Source organism: Martes martes (genome assembly GCF_963455335.1).
Source record: "Martes martes genome assembly, contig: scaffold_397, whole genome shotgun sequence".
In the NCBI taxonomy this organism is placed as follows: Eukaryota; Metazoa; Chordata; class Mammalia; order Carnivora; family Mustelidae; genus Martes; species Martes martes.
The window spans coordinates 2,394-16,761 of record NW_027666363.1 but is presented as its reverse complement, the minus strand read 5'-3'; the positions used below and the strand labels follow the sequence as shown (position 1 = coordinate 16,761).

The 14,368-nt window shown below is 38.2% G+C and overlaps 1 protein-coding gene across 1 annotated transcript; it reads left to right on the top strand.

Annotated features, from left to right (window-relative positions):
• The first annotated feature begins 32 nt into the window (after positions 1-32).
• On the top strand, positions 33-12,961 carry SPA17 (sperm autoantigenic protein 17). The gene is made up of 5 exons (XM_080831628.1): positions 33-158; positions 1,261-1,441; positions 7,225-7,295; positions 9,371-9,457; positions 12,635-12,961. The coding sequence occupies exons 2-5, from the start codon at positions 1,288-1,290 to the stop codon at positions 12,767-12,769; spliced, it is 447 nt and encodes a 148-aa protein (XP_080687754.1). The 5' UTR covers positions 33-158; positions 1,261-1,287; the 3' UTR covers positions 12,770-12,961.
• The last annotated feature ends 1,407 nt before the right edge of the window (positions 12,962-14,368 follow it).

Here is a 14,368-nt window from a genome sequence, read left to right as displayed (position 1 = left end):
TCTTCTGTCGCGAAGCCGGCCCCTGGCCGCCCGGCGCGGCCATGCCTCACCCCTTCCCGGCCGCCGTAGTTGAATTTAAAAAAAAAAAAGAAAACGGTTACCCAGCAACGAGAAATAACAACCGGAACCATCGGCACCAGCTCTGAGAGAACGAAGAGGTGAGGCGGTTTACCCCACTTCCTCTCCAAATCCGACACCTCGCCTTTTCCCTTCGCCTCTCGCATTCTCTCAGATCCCAGACACATTCCGGGATCGCGAGGGCAGATTGGGCGCCAAGGCAGCCCGTTCTGCGGGAATCTGAAATCCCAGATCCTCGACGTCCCGCCTCCAACCGCCCTCCACTCCCCACAGTGGTTCAGGGTGTTACCTGTCCTTCTCACAACCCGAGAATGATTCAGTGCCTCATCTCCTGTTCCCTCAAAAACAGAAAAACATCCTCCGCACTTTGGGCCTCATCAAACCTTCTAGTCCCTCACCTAGACCCCCTACTACGGCTTGCGGACTTGCCAAAAAAATGGGCACCTTCACAAAAAGGCCAGGTCCCTGAGTGTCGTTTGCATACTCAGCAGCCCAACCCGCTGCTTGGCAGCTGTCCTTAATCCAGTCCTTGTATTCCAAGGCAGGAAGATAAGACCTGGTCAAGACAAAACCAGAAAACACAAGAATCCCAAAATCATGGACTCTTCCGACTGCAAAATCGTGACCTTGCCTCCGCCCCCCTCTGACCCTGCTGCCCCTTTCAGAGTATGTAGGTGCTTTGGGGCATTTTAGGTCATGCTTCAGAAGTGGAAACAAAGGGCAAGACCTTAAGTGTTAAACTTCTTCATTCGACGAGTTAGAATAATTTCTAGGACCAAGGTTAGTTCTTAATTAATTTTTTAAAAAAATTTAGAACCCGAACAGCGATTTATGATGAATTTTTAACAATGCTTCTCTCTAAGTTCCTTTGGGATAGCAGAAATTACCCTCACCTTTTAAAGACAAGAGGGACAGGGAGAAAAAGTACTTAACGTTGTGAAAAATCTGTAATTTCTGTAATTTAAAAAAATGGCTTGGTCTAGTAAATGAGTCTGTTTTTGTAATATTTTAATTAATGATGGAGAGTTCAAAACTCGAAGCAGTGATGGATTGGAGTTGTGTTGGGGGGAAAGAATTGTAGTCCAGAAAACTGGGAGCCCAGGGATAATTTGTTGTCATAATTGTGATTATATAAGTAAAATCAGACAAATTTAAAGACAGTACTTTCTAATGAATCTCTAGGTACAATAGGCAGTTCCTTCCAAGGAGATGTCGATTCCATTCTCCAACACCCACTACCGAATTCCACAAGGATTTGGAAATCTTCTTGAAGGGCTGACTCGAGAGATTCTGAGGGAGCAACCAGAAAATATACCAGCTTTTGCAGCAGCATACTTTGAAAATCTTCTAGAGAAACGAGAGAGTAAGCTTTTTTAAATAGGCTTTTTTTTTTTAAGTAAGAGACTAAATATTTGGTTATGGTGAAACTGGCTTAAGTCCTCATTCCATAGAAAGTTTTTAGGAGGCAGGTAGCTTCAAATAACAGTTCTTGCTATTGAAAACATGTGCCTTTATGACAAGATCTTGTAAATCAAGTTATTTCACATTATTGAAAATTACCAGTTGGTTACACAGACCTTCTTCATTGTATTCTTCATGGACACACTGGGTGGAAGGAAACCTCAAGAGGTCATCCAGTCTAGCTCTTGATTTTCCAACAGGCTGTTTCAGTGCATGCCAGGCAATTGACTGTCTCATCCTCCTGGGAGGAAAGTTTGTGGTTTTCTTTACATGGTGATACTTCTTACTTGAAAGTATTATAAGTATTGTTAAAAAAATAATAATAATTCCGTGCTCCTTAAATAGATTGGTATTTTCTGGGGTATATGAAACTAGTCTGCAAAAAGTCACAGAGAAACACTACTTTTAAAGTGAAATTCCAGAGGTGCTTGGGTGGCTCAGTCATTTAAGCATCTGACTCTTGATTTTGGCTCAAGTCTTGATCTTGGGGTCGTGAACTCAAGCCCCACATTGGGCTCTACACTGGATGTGGAGCCTACTTAAAAAATAAAAAAATGGGGGCGCCTGGGTGGCTCAGTGGGTTAAAGCCTCTGCCTTCAGCTCAGGTCATGATCCTGGGGTCCTGGGATCAAGCCCCGCATCGGGTTCTCTGCTCAGCATGGAGCCTGCTTCCTCCTCTCTCTCTGCCTGCCTCTCTGCCTACTTGTGATCTCTGTCAAATAAAGAAATAAAATCTTAAAAAATAAAAAAATTAAAAAATGAAATTCCAGCTTGGGAAGGTGATTTATATCCTTTCTCTATTCTCCCAAGATCCTGTCCTGCCCAGATTCATACTCACAGTGACTCTTTGGCTGAGAGCCAAAGCAGTTTCTTCATTTCCAGAAATAAAATGTCCAAATTCTCATTCTTGAAGGTTCATAACTATCAAGACCTGATCCAGTAGTCAAAATGGGAATTATTACAGCTATACATTTCTATTTAAAAAAAACCCTTTTTTTTATACCACTTTGTATAAGCTGTTTTTTATACCACTTTGTATAAGCTGTTTCCATCATTACTTTTGACTGCAGTATTCCAACAGAGTGGTAAAGGTGACAAGAAATAACTGCAAGTAAGTAAGCATTTGATTTGAAATCATTTTCCAGAAGAAGGAAACCTTCCACAAGTTTTTTTTTTTCACTTTTTTAAAAAAAATATCTTATTTATTTGACAGAGAGAGAGATCAAGTAGGCAGAGAGGCAGGCAGAGAGAGAAGGGGAAGCAAGCTCCCTGCTGAGCAGAGAGCCCAATAGGGGGCTCGATCCCACAACCCTGGGATCATGACCTGAGCTGAAGGCAGAGGCTTAATCCACTGAGCCACCCAGGAGCCCCTTCCTACAAGTTTTGAATTCAAGCAACTCCCACACACACTGCACAGCTCCACCATCTTGTCTTCTTTGCTGAACCCTGGCACAGCCTAGAATCTCTGCCAAATTCCTGAATGTGCTGGTCTTTTCCATATCCTGTCAGTGTGAATATCTGTTGCACAATTTGAAACTTATGTGCCTCTAAAAAGCTATTAAGAAAAATCTTTTAGGGTAAGAGGTGAATTCTAATGAGCATTAATTTAATTTTGTTATTATAACATTAATTTTACAAATTCATGATTAAAAAGTCTTTAGTCATTTATTTAATTTTAGATCTCAGAAATGTCCCATTACAAAAACATTTGAGTCATTGTTACTGATCATGATAATTAAAGAAATCTGTGATTCAGATTAATGGTCTCAGCTTACTAGTCTCTAACTAATAAGAATTAGACAAAACTATTTGAAAAAATTTAAAGCACCATACCCATTTCCACCTATGCAAACCAAAGGCGAATTATCCAAATGATACATCTATCAGAATGTAGTCTCTCCAAAAGGGAAGAAAAAGTCCTCTAGCCCAGTCTCTCACACGATGCAAGAATTCCCTTGTCAGCATTCTTCATAGGTAATTATTAGTCTTAATTTTGATTTTTTTCTGACAGAAAACGTATCAGCATTTGATATAAGTGGTATCTGAAATCACTAGGGAGAAGGTAGACTTTTTATTAAATGACGTTGAGATAAAGATGGAAAAAGATAAAATTGGATCTATTCCTTTCATCATACACCAGGGTAAATTCCAAATTGACCAAAGATTTAAATTATTTTTTAATGAAACCATACAAATACTAGAAGGAAACATGGATGAATTTCTCTGTAATATAAGAGAGGAAAAATTTTTGTTAGCTAAATTGCTATCAATAATTACTTAAAAATTCAAAAGCAATTAGGGAAAAGACTAATAGGATTGACTACATAAAAGTAAACATTTCCATGACAAAATCACCATAAGAAAAATGAAACTACAAATGACAAACTGAGGAAAACTTTGTAATTTATATCACAACAGGTTGATAAACTTAATAACTAAAGATTTGTTAAAATACTGAAGAAAAGACTAGGGGCGCCTGGGTGGCTCAGTGGGTTAAAGGCTCTGCCTTTGGCTCAGGTCATGATCCCAGGGTCCTGGGATCAAGCCCCTCCTCAGGCTCTCTGCTCAACAGGGAGCCTGCTTCCCTCTCTCTCTGCCTGCCTTTCTGCCTACTTGTGACCTCTGTCTGTCAAATAAATAAATAAAATCTTTTTAAAAATACTAAAGAAAAAACCAATAAACCTTATATAAAACAATGGGCTAGAGATATGAGCAAACACACAAAAAATGTAAATGGCCCTTAACATATGAGAACATACTAAAACTAACCCATAGCAACAGAAGCCAAAAATCAAAACTACAGTGGGGACCACTCCCATCAGACTGGCAAAAAGCCAAAGTTTGCCAATTTATTCCAGGCAAGGCTGGAGGGCAAATAAGCAGTCATATACATTGCTGGAGGAGATACAAAATGATAGAACACCAAGGGAGAGAATTTGACATAGAAATTCAAATTCTACCCTTTTCATGGCATCATTCTTTGAGGGAACAATCCAAATATCCATCATAGGGTATTTGTTGAATAAACTAGAGGACATCCACAGAGTGGAATTATATACAACTATAAAATAAACAAAACCAGAGTGAGGACGATCTCTATATGTTGCCATGGAGTGATTTTCAGGATACATTAGGTGAAAAAAGTAACCTGGGAAAAAGTATGTTTAGGGGCGCCTGCGTGGCTCCATCAGTTAAGCGTCTGCCTTCAGCTCAAGTCATGATCCCAAGGTCCTAGGATTGAGCCACTATCAGGCTCCCTGCTCAATGGGAGCCCCCCCATCATGCTCCTTGCTCCGCGGGAAGCCTGCTTCTCCCTCTCCCACCCCCCCGCTTGTGTTCCCTCCCTCACTAGGTCTCTCTCTGTCAAATAAATAAAATCTTGAAAAAAAAAAAAAACCTAGACTTCTCTGAATATATCTTGAACTGAAAATAATAAATGTTAAACATAATTTAAAGTGGAAATAAATTTTTAAAATTGTTGAATCTCTAAAGTTCAGAAGCAAAGTGAAACAAACCTAGCTAGTATTGACTGGGTAGATATAACCACACAGAAAAGAATTAATTCTTTTTTTTTCAAGTGACTTTATAACACAGTAATTTGACTATACATCCCTCAGTGGAGATAGCCTAAAAACAAAATGAAGTTAGAAGGTCTTGAATTGTTTTCAGTAATCATTGTTAATAATATCATAGTTTAATTAAAGTTATAGTATAATTATATTTCTTATACTCTGTGGGACATAGCAAATAAGTCACTATCCTACTGTTATTAGGACTAAGATTTTTACCATAAGAAAAATGACAAACATATAAAAACGAAGGAAGTTAATAATCCTAAATTTGAACAGAAAAACATCAGTGTGACTTCAATGACATGTTTTCTCTGTAAAAATGAAAAAATGTTATCTAACTCTATGCATTTGTTAAAAGGCCACAAAACAATAATTAACCCAGTACTGGTGAGCACTTAGCTTCTAGACTGTGGCCTCTAGCTACCATTTCCCAGGAACCGGGGTTTCTTAGAGAACTACCTAATTCTGTGGATTGGTCAGGAAATATGCAAGTTGAGCCTGAACATCTCGTCATACCAGGAAAGAAGGAAACTGTCAAAGATTACTAGAATTGTTTCCAAAGCACTCAGGAGCATCTGAACACCTGAATGAGCTCCTACCAGCCAACTCTGGACAATTAGAGCATCAAGAAGAAGAATAAATGCAAGGGATTGAAGTTGATCCAATTTCTTAAATATTCATTTGTTCATAATGATCAAAACAAACAAACAAAGAAAACCTCCTTAAGAGGATCCTAAGGAACCAACTGATTATTCTGTAAACTGGTTGATAAGGGGAAAGAATCAAAACTTTAACCTGCCTTTTCTGGATGAACTGTATGTCAGGGTAACCAAATAGTTGCTATGGGTAAGTTTTTCTTTACTGATTACTCCAGAAATAAAGAAGTAATGATCAAATAAGAACATTGCCATTTTGCAACCCCTAAAGAAATGATCTAAGCAATCATCATCAATGGGCCTTTAAAGATTATAAAAAGAGATCAAACCAGATATTATATCCTGACAATTATACTACACTATCTATAAAGTATGCTTGCCAAATAAATAAATACCTAAATAAATAAATCCTGAATCAGCTACAGGAAATTCAAAAGCAAAGGAACTTGTTAAAAGTCATCACGGGAGTGGAATCAGAAATATCTAAACTGTGGAAAACTCCAAAGGAAAAATGATCCAATTTCCTCAACAAAAACATTGCAGGGAAAAAATGTGGGCTGAGAGATAGGTGAAAATCTCTTTCAGTTAAGAGATGGGAAAGGCATAACGAAATACTGTGTGTGCCTATTGTTTGGGTTTTGATTTGAACAAATGAACAAATCAACAGTAAAAAAAATAAGCCAAAAATATATTAGACAATAGGGAAAATTTGGATAGCTGATATTAAGGCATTATTGTTAGTATTTTTAGATGTGATAATAGTATTGTGGCTTTAAAATAAATATTTGTAGATAAAACAATAGGGTGCCTGGAATGGGCTTGAAAATAATCTGACGAAAGAGTGGGAAATTGAGTGAAATTACAGATAAAATAAGATAAATCATGAGTTTATAATTGTTGAATGTGAATAATGTGCACATGAGAATCTCCTATATTATTCTTTCTACTTTCTAAATTTGAAATTGTTTATAATGAAAAGTTAAAGAAAAATTCTGCTTGAATATAAATACAGCCTGTCTATGTCTACTAACTATATAATATGCCTCATTTTTTAAAAACCTCTCCCATTCTTCACTTTTCCCAACTTCCTTGCTATTTAGCATTTATTTTTATACATTTTCTTGCATTTTCTGATACATGTTTATGAGTTTCTGTATTTGTATTTAAGTATTGGCATTTGTTCTCTCCCATTTTATTAAAAATTCTATAAAGTAGAAATTATTTTTTTTTACTGCCTTTCTAAATATCCCCAAGGGCTCATCTAATGTTTAATTCATCATCATATATTCTGTGATCACTGGTTATGTTTACAATGTTAGGTTATATACATAATAATATTTTCAGCTGGCAGTAAAGAACCTGTGGTTTGGAAAAGAAAACTTGTTTTGTGTTACTGTTCTGGATTTACTTTAATGAACTCAAAATAAGTCTGAAATTATAATATTTTTGTTATTTAGAAACCAACTTTGACCCAGCAGAATGGGGGACTAAGGTAGATGACCGCTTCTATAACAACCATGCTTTCAAGGTATGGACCCAGGAAACTCGTGAATTTGGTTATCTTCTTCTCCCTGTCTCCAAAACAGAAAATATTGCAGTCTTCCCAGAATCACGAACATCATGAAAGGCAAACAAATATCTTATTAAACCTTTTTAATTGTGCTATTCTTTCTGATGAGAAATTTTTTTCTAAATTATTTGAATCATGGACAGATACTTAGCTAAAATGGAAAGGTGATCAACAGGAAGAATGAACTTGAAAGTTACAGAATAATTACTCATTTATTCTTCAAATTGTATTGGGTATCACAATGCTTAGCAATAGCAGATCCTCAATAAACTTTTGTTGAATTAATGAACGGCATTTCTTAAAACACCATTCATCCAGTTGTTTCATCATCATTGACATCTTACAAAAGACTGATTAGAATTTAAATTCATAATGGGAGAGTTTTTTCTACAAAGCTAATCTGTTCAGAGACTGAACCTACCTTCTCTTTAGCAGCATTCTCAGAAGCAGCCTTTTTCAGCCAAGGTTCCTCAAAATAATTAAGCCCTGGGGCTCCTGGGTGGTTCAGGTCATGATCCCAGGGTCCTTTGATGGAGCCCCGCATAGGGCTCCCTGCCCCACATCCAGCTCCCTTCTCTGCATCAGGCTCCCTGCTCAGGGGGAAGCCTGCTTCTCCCTCTCCCACTCCCCCTGCTTGTGTTCCCTCTCTTGCTGTGTCTCTCTGTCAAATAAATGAGTAAAATCTTTTAAAAATAAAATAAAATTATTATTTTGCCTAAGCCAAAGGCACTCATTGCATATAAGGAATTGGTGTCCCTCCTTTTTTCCTCGAATGGTTCTAATTATATACCATCCTTGAGAGAATTGCGAGACTAGTCACTCAAAACGTTCTGTGTTCTGTGGTCCAGAAGAGGAACACTGGTTGAGAATAGCTGTGTGCGACCCTGCATCATTGGCATCAACTAACTGGGAATTTGATGGAAATTTTATCTCAGGCCCTACTCCAGATCTGCAAGTTGGAAGCTGAACTTTAACAAGCTCCCCCAAAGTAATTTGTAGGTACATTCAAGTCTGAGAAGCGCTCTTCTAGACAACTGAGATATTACGTTAGCCACAAAGTACCATCAGATATTAGAATTAAAGGGAATTAGCCAAGTTCAAGTTTTGATGGTGTTCCCCAGTAGATTTGGGGAATTTCCTGGGGAAATACCTGTCACTTATTCCGTGAGTTCAAAAGTAAAGTTCCATCCATTTGTGCCTGCCAGATATGGGGGTGTTGAGTTTGTTTCCATCTAGTCATTTAACAAGATTCTCTGTGTTCATGTTTTATTTCAATCAAAGGAATAATGTCAGAAAGTTTTAAATCTTTGTGTCACATAGCAATTTCAGGGTGTTTTTTTCATCTCTTTTGAATTCTAAAGACTTTACTAATTAGCTTATATGTCTTCAAATTTCTGTTTTATAGATTAAAGAAACTCTTCCCATAGGCTGTGAATTAGCAACGCCTCTATATTTTGGTGGAAAATTTCAACAACCATGTCAAAATAGGCAGAGCTGATTTCCCTTTTTTTACTTAAATGGTTCCCCAAGCAGAACTTAACTCTTTGACATGGTTTCGAATCTACAGACTCCATTAAAAAGTCAACTTGACTTTCCCCAAATTCCCCAAATCTACTGGGGAACACCATCAATGGGACACATGTAGCATATATTTTGCTCTTATTTTAAAAACTAACAGCGCTTCTTTTTTATACTTTGTTCAAGATTCATTACAGCATCTTAACACCTTTTAGTATAAGACAATAGCTTGTTTTTCATATGAAACAATGTTACACACATTCCAAAAGCAAAAAAAAAATGCATTTTTCACCAATTCACCAATCCAATTGGTCATATTTGTTTATGCATATTCCTTTGAAAATTTTCATGTATTTCTCCTTTTTTCCAAGCTACTTTCCTATTTTAAAAAATCAGTATGTATTTAATTCCTACTATTCTCAATAACATACAGCAGTATTTAATGACTTTAAGAGGTTTGATCCAAGACTTTACTATTTTGGATTGACTGTTTGGCCCTGTCACCCCTCTTCCAGGAGCATGAATCACCTGAGAGTTGTGAGTCTGAAAAAGAAAAGTCTAGCACATCTGTGAAAGAGGATGAGACACCAGTCAAAGCCTTAGTAAGTTATGTTTTCCATATACTATTAGATTCCTACAAAGAATCATATCACTCAATTTAAAATTATACTCCAAATAGGAATCCAGTCTGTTACCCATATTGCTAAAATTATGATTTTGCTTTCTAGATAACTGGCATCAGTGATAAACTAACTGGTGGATCATTTTTAGCTATGCCTATCGTAAAGGAAAACTCCTTCTTCCCCTTAAAAATTAAATCTTTTTTTTCCCCAAGAATGTCAATGAGTGGGGAAATCTCCCCAAAGGGAAAAACAGACAGAACTCACTGCCTCGCTCTTCATCCTTCAGATTCACTTTCCACTTTGAGAATTTTTCACTAATTGATGCTCTCACCACCACACAGTGACAAAGGTTCAGAGATAACAAAAGGAAACCCAGAGAAACACATACCACCAAACAGAATGGCTTTACACAATGTGTCGTATTCACCTTCCATGCACTGTTGTCTACGAAATGACTTCCCGATGAGCAGCCTACATCTAAGCAATAAAGACTTGAGTAGGGCCCACCTTCAAAGACACCTATGCCCAGGAGTGTGCTACATCCAGCTCTCAAGAGACAATTGTGCACATCTCTATATAACCCATGATCAGCAATGTCTGCTTGGTAGCTTGAAATCAGCCATGGTAGGAGTATGAAGATCATGGCCAATAGTGCAAATCAGACATTTTTTCTGGAGAGTGTATATCTAAGCATTTACCAGCATATCACTATCTATACTCTTCATAGTCCATACTCAAGAGGACCAAACCTAATGAGAAAGAACTCACTCTCTACAGTGCTGAAGGCCAAACTTCTGAGTTCCTTTTCATGTTCTAATGTTCCCATTAGTCACCCATAAACTGACACCCAAAGTAGGCATCCTCTTCAAGGAATACCTTACCTCCTCCCCAGTTGGAGGCTTAACTTTTCCCTATAACCTTTATAAATTATTCCAGAATTATATCAACACAACCCAATCAGCCTAACATTGCCATAAGATGCAATGGGAGGTCAGGGAAGAAAGGGAGTCATTTCCTTACATCTTTAGTAGTTGCCCTTAATCAGCATTTCATGACTTTGAGTTGAGTTCCTATTGATTTCCAGCTTCATTATAATTCATTTGCCCGTATTGGGGCATCATCTCAAAGGATTTAATACCATTCTGTTTGCATTTAGAAGTTTGAGATCTACATTTGCCTCCTTGTTTTTTTAATGGGGTGAGGGGTGTAAACAACCTGAAGGTCCATCAACAGGAGACAGAGTAAATAAATCAAGTTGCATTAGTACATGTAATACAGTGGTGTCATTAAAAAAGAAGAATGGGCAGTTACATACTGAATAATAATAAAGAGAAGAGAACCAAGATATATAGGTATAAGGAAAAAGTCATTGGGAACACTGTAATTAGTAGTGATCTCATTTTTAAAATAAAAAGCCATGTATATACCCATATGAATACTTTTTATAGAGAGAAATTTTGGAAAGTTATATATACTCATCCCATAATAATGGTTACATCTTAGGAGTAGATTTGGAAAGGGGGAGAAAACTTCCACTATGAGTGACATTTAAGTTTTTATTTATTTCTTAAGATTTTGTTTATTTATTTGACACAGAGAGAGAGAGTACAAGCAGGGGGAGTGACAAGGAGAGGGAGAAGCAGTCTCCTGCTGAGTAGAGAGCCAGACATGGGGCTCAATCCCAGGACTCTGGGATCATGACCTGAGCAGAAGGCAGATGCTTAACCCACTGAGCTACCCAGGCTCCCTGATGTTTAAGTTTTTAAGTGTATATGTATCACTGTTATAATTTAAAACTATATATTAAAAACTATGTATCAGGGGCGCCTGGGTGGCTTAGTGGGTTAAAGCCTCTGCCTTCTGCTCAGATCATGATCCCAGGGTCCTGGGATCGAGCCCTGCATCCGGCTCTCTGCTCAGCATGGAGCCTGCTTCTCCTTCTCTCTCTGCCTGCTGCTCTGCCTGCTTGTGATCTCTATCTGCCAAATAAATAAAATCTTAAAAAAAAAAAAAAAAACACGAAATACCGGACACCTAGACAGCTCAGTTGGTTAAGCATCTGCCTTTGGCTTGGGTCATGATCCTGGGGCCCTGGGATTGAGTCCCACATGGGGCTCCTTGCTCCATGGGAAGTCTGCCTCTCCCTCTGCCTCTGCCTGCTGCCCCCCCACCCCCGCTTGTGTGCTCTCTCTCTGACAAATAAATAAATAAATTTTTAAAAACTATATATCTTTTGAATTAGACACTTAAGATCTGTGTGTCTCACTGTCTATAATTTAGATAAATAATACCTAAATTTTATTTTTTGAAAGGTTTTGTTTATTTGTTTATTTGAGAGGAGAGAGCAGGGAGACAGAGAAAGACAGAGACAGGCAGACTGCTTGATGAGCATGAAGCCCAATACAGGGCTCGATCCCAGGACCCTGAGATCAGGTCCTGAACTGAAATCAAGAGCCATGTGCTCAAGGGACTGAGCAACCCAGGCACCCCTATACCTAAATTTTAAAAAACAAAACAAAAACAAAAAACTATATACAGAAGTTCAGCCAACCACCTTAAAACTGACATTATTGGACTAAAAGGATTTCTTTGGCGGTCTACTTTACATGTATGATTCTGATTAGCTGATCATTGAATAATTAAGAAATTAATTTCATGTAATCATTATTTTGAAACAGCACATTTACTATTCTTGACGTTTTTACCATGCTTCAAGGATTCTTACTTATTTTCCAAAAAAAAATGTCATTGCTTAGGAAACTGTTAAATAGGAGCTATTTTGAGGGGGGAAGTTGGCACTGATCATTTATTGCAGAGGCATATTAAAGAATGAGAAAACAAAATGCCTGCTATTTTGGCACTCACCGTTTGGAACACACACAACATGACAGTATATAAAATTCCCTTAGGAAGCAACAGATCTCAACTGTTCCATCCCTATATTGATTACATTTCTGCACTTATTTTTATGGTGTCAAAATATTGGATATTTAATTATGGACATGGGGGAGGGTATGTGCTATGGTGAGTGCTGTGAAGTGTATAAACCTGGCGATTCACAGACCTGTACCCCTGGGGCTAATAATACATCATATGTTAATTTTTAAAAATATTGGATATTTAAGAAGTCTCTTACTTTTTCTCCTTTCCATGAAGGAAACTTCTGAAGAAGAAAGAGAGAACGCTGCTCTCAAAATCCAAGCAGCCTTCCGGGGATACTTAGCGAGAGAGGAGGTGAAGAAAATGAAATCGGGTGAGGCTCAAGAAGAGAAAAGAGAAGAAAACGAGTGAGAAGACTGGTTTTACTCCCCCGCTCCCCAGAAAAAAACATGAAGAAACCATCCAGATCCGTCAACCTCGCTGTGATTGTTGTTTTTTTTCTTAGTAAGGGAGATTTGATGTAGTGAAATAACATTTGTTGCTGTTGTGAAAATCTGTCATGAGCATTTGTTTAATAAACATGCCATTGAACACATGCCTCTTAAAGATTTCTCTGAGTTCATGAGTCTTATTTATACTTCTCCCAAGTTTCTGTGTGAAGACCCCTGGTTTTAAAGTTTTAGAACTGGGATATCTGAGTTTTCAGGACTCTCAGTGGTTATGTGGTCTAACCATTATCTAATAAATAAATCCTCTGTCACCCCCTGAAAAATGGTCTTTCTGCTCCTCTTTCACTCCCAGTAATAGAGAATTTTACTGCCTTTCACGCATAGTCCATTTAATTTTGAATAACTCAAATTATTAAAAAAATAAGCTGAACCCAAAATCTGCCTCCCTGTAAGTTTCATCCATATGTTTTCATTTGTCATGCAGGCATGCAGTCATTTATTGAAAATGTATTGAGCCCAAAACATGTGCTGGGATTTGGTAGGGAATATCTATTCCTACACCCCTGCCACTAACACTTTTTTATTATCTTGCTCTCCAGAACCACACAGAATAAGACAAATACATATTTGGGGGGGAAAAAAATGGAAGCCATCATAACATCATAAATACTCTCCCATAAATACTAAAACTTCCCAAGTTTTCCCCAAAGCATGAATGGTAAATACCTGTGTCATAAACTCAGAGGCCTTATGTGTTTTTTTTCTTTCCAGTGAATCATTCAAGCCCCCTTTTAGAAAGTTTAGTCTCTCCTTTTTTAGACCTTCTCATCCTTGAATATCTTAAGACGCTGTGAGGTTCATGACTTAGACCAAAAGATGCAGTTCCCTTCCCAAAACAAAACAGAGAGGAGGTGGAGTCTTGTTTAACCAATGCTGTTACCTTCTACTGCAACAATGAGACACATGGTAACGTCCTGGCTGGTTCGGACTCCTGTCTGCACACACTGGGTGTCCTGAGCTTTGGTTCTAGGACTACACCTCTCTTAAGTTCACAGTCACACAGCCATTGTTCCCCAAAGCTCAGTAACATGCCTGGCTCAGTCTTGAAGAGCTTCTAAAACCAGCCCCATGTTATGCATAACAAGAGTATACCTGCAAACACTTAGATCCTTGTCTCAAGCTCAGACATTCTCTTTCTGCAAAGCACTTTTATTTCAGGTGCCCCATTTCCCCCACCACCATCCCTGAGCCTTTATCAGGCTCTACAACAGAAGTTCACCCAAATGATCTTCTCCACTCAAATCAGATGACTTGTGAAAACAATTTCAAGGTTGTGGCATTCAATCTCCAATCTCCACTCACCTCCGGAGAGCCAGCCCCCCCTTCCAAGGTCTGACTGCCACTAGGGAGCTGCATGCTTGCTAAACACAAGTCTCTAATGCCCACTGGACCTCTTCCTCCTAGCTGAAACCCGCCCCCCGCCCAGGCTTAGGGAGAAAAAAATTAATCAACTCTCCTCCAGCATTCCAGCTGCTCATTCCCTATTCCATTCAAAGCATCA

Bases quoted from the DNA above. Each gene is read 5' to 3' on its own strand.
- SPA17 (XM_080831628.1), top strand. From the start codon at position 1,288: ATGTCGATTCCATTCTCCAACACCCACTACCGAATTCCACAAGGATTT. The intron at 7,296-9,370 runs GTATGGACCCAG...CCCCTCTTCCAG, and splicing joins ATAACAACCATGCTTTCAAG to GAGCATGAATCACCTGAGAG. The intron at 9,458-12,634 runs GTAAGTTATGTT...CTTTCCATGAAG, and splicing joins AGACACCAGTCAAAGCCTTA to GAAACTTCTGAAGAAGAAAG.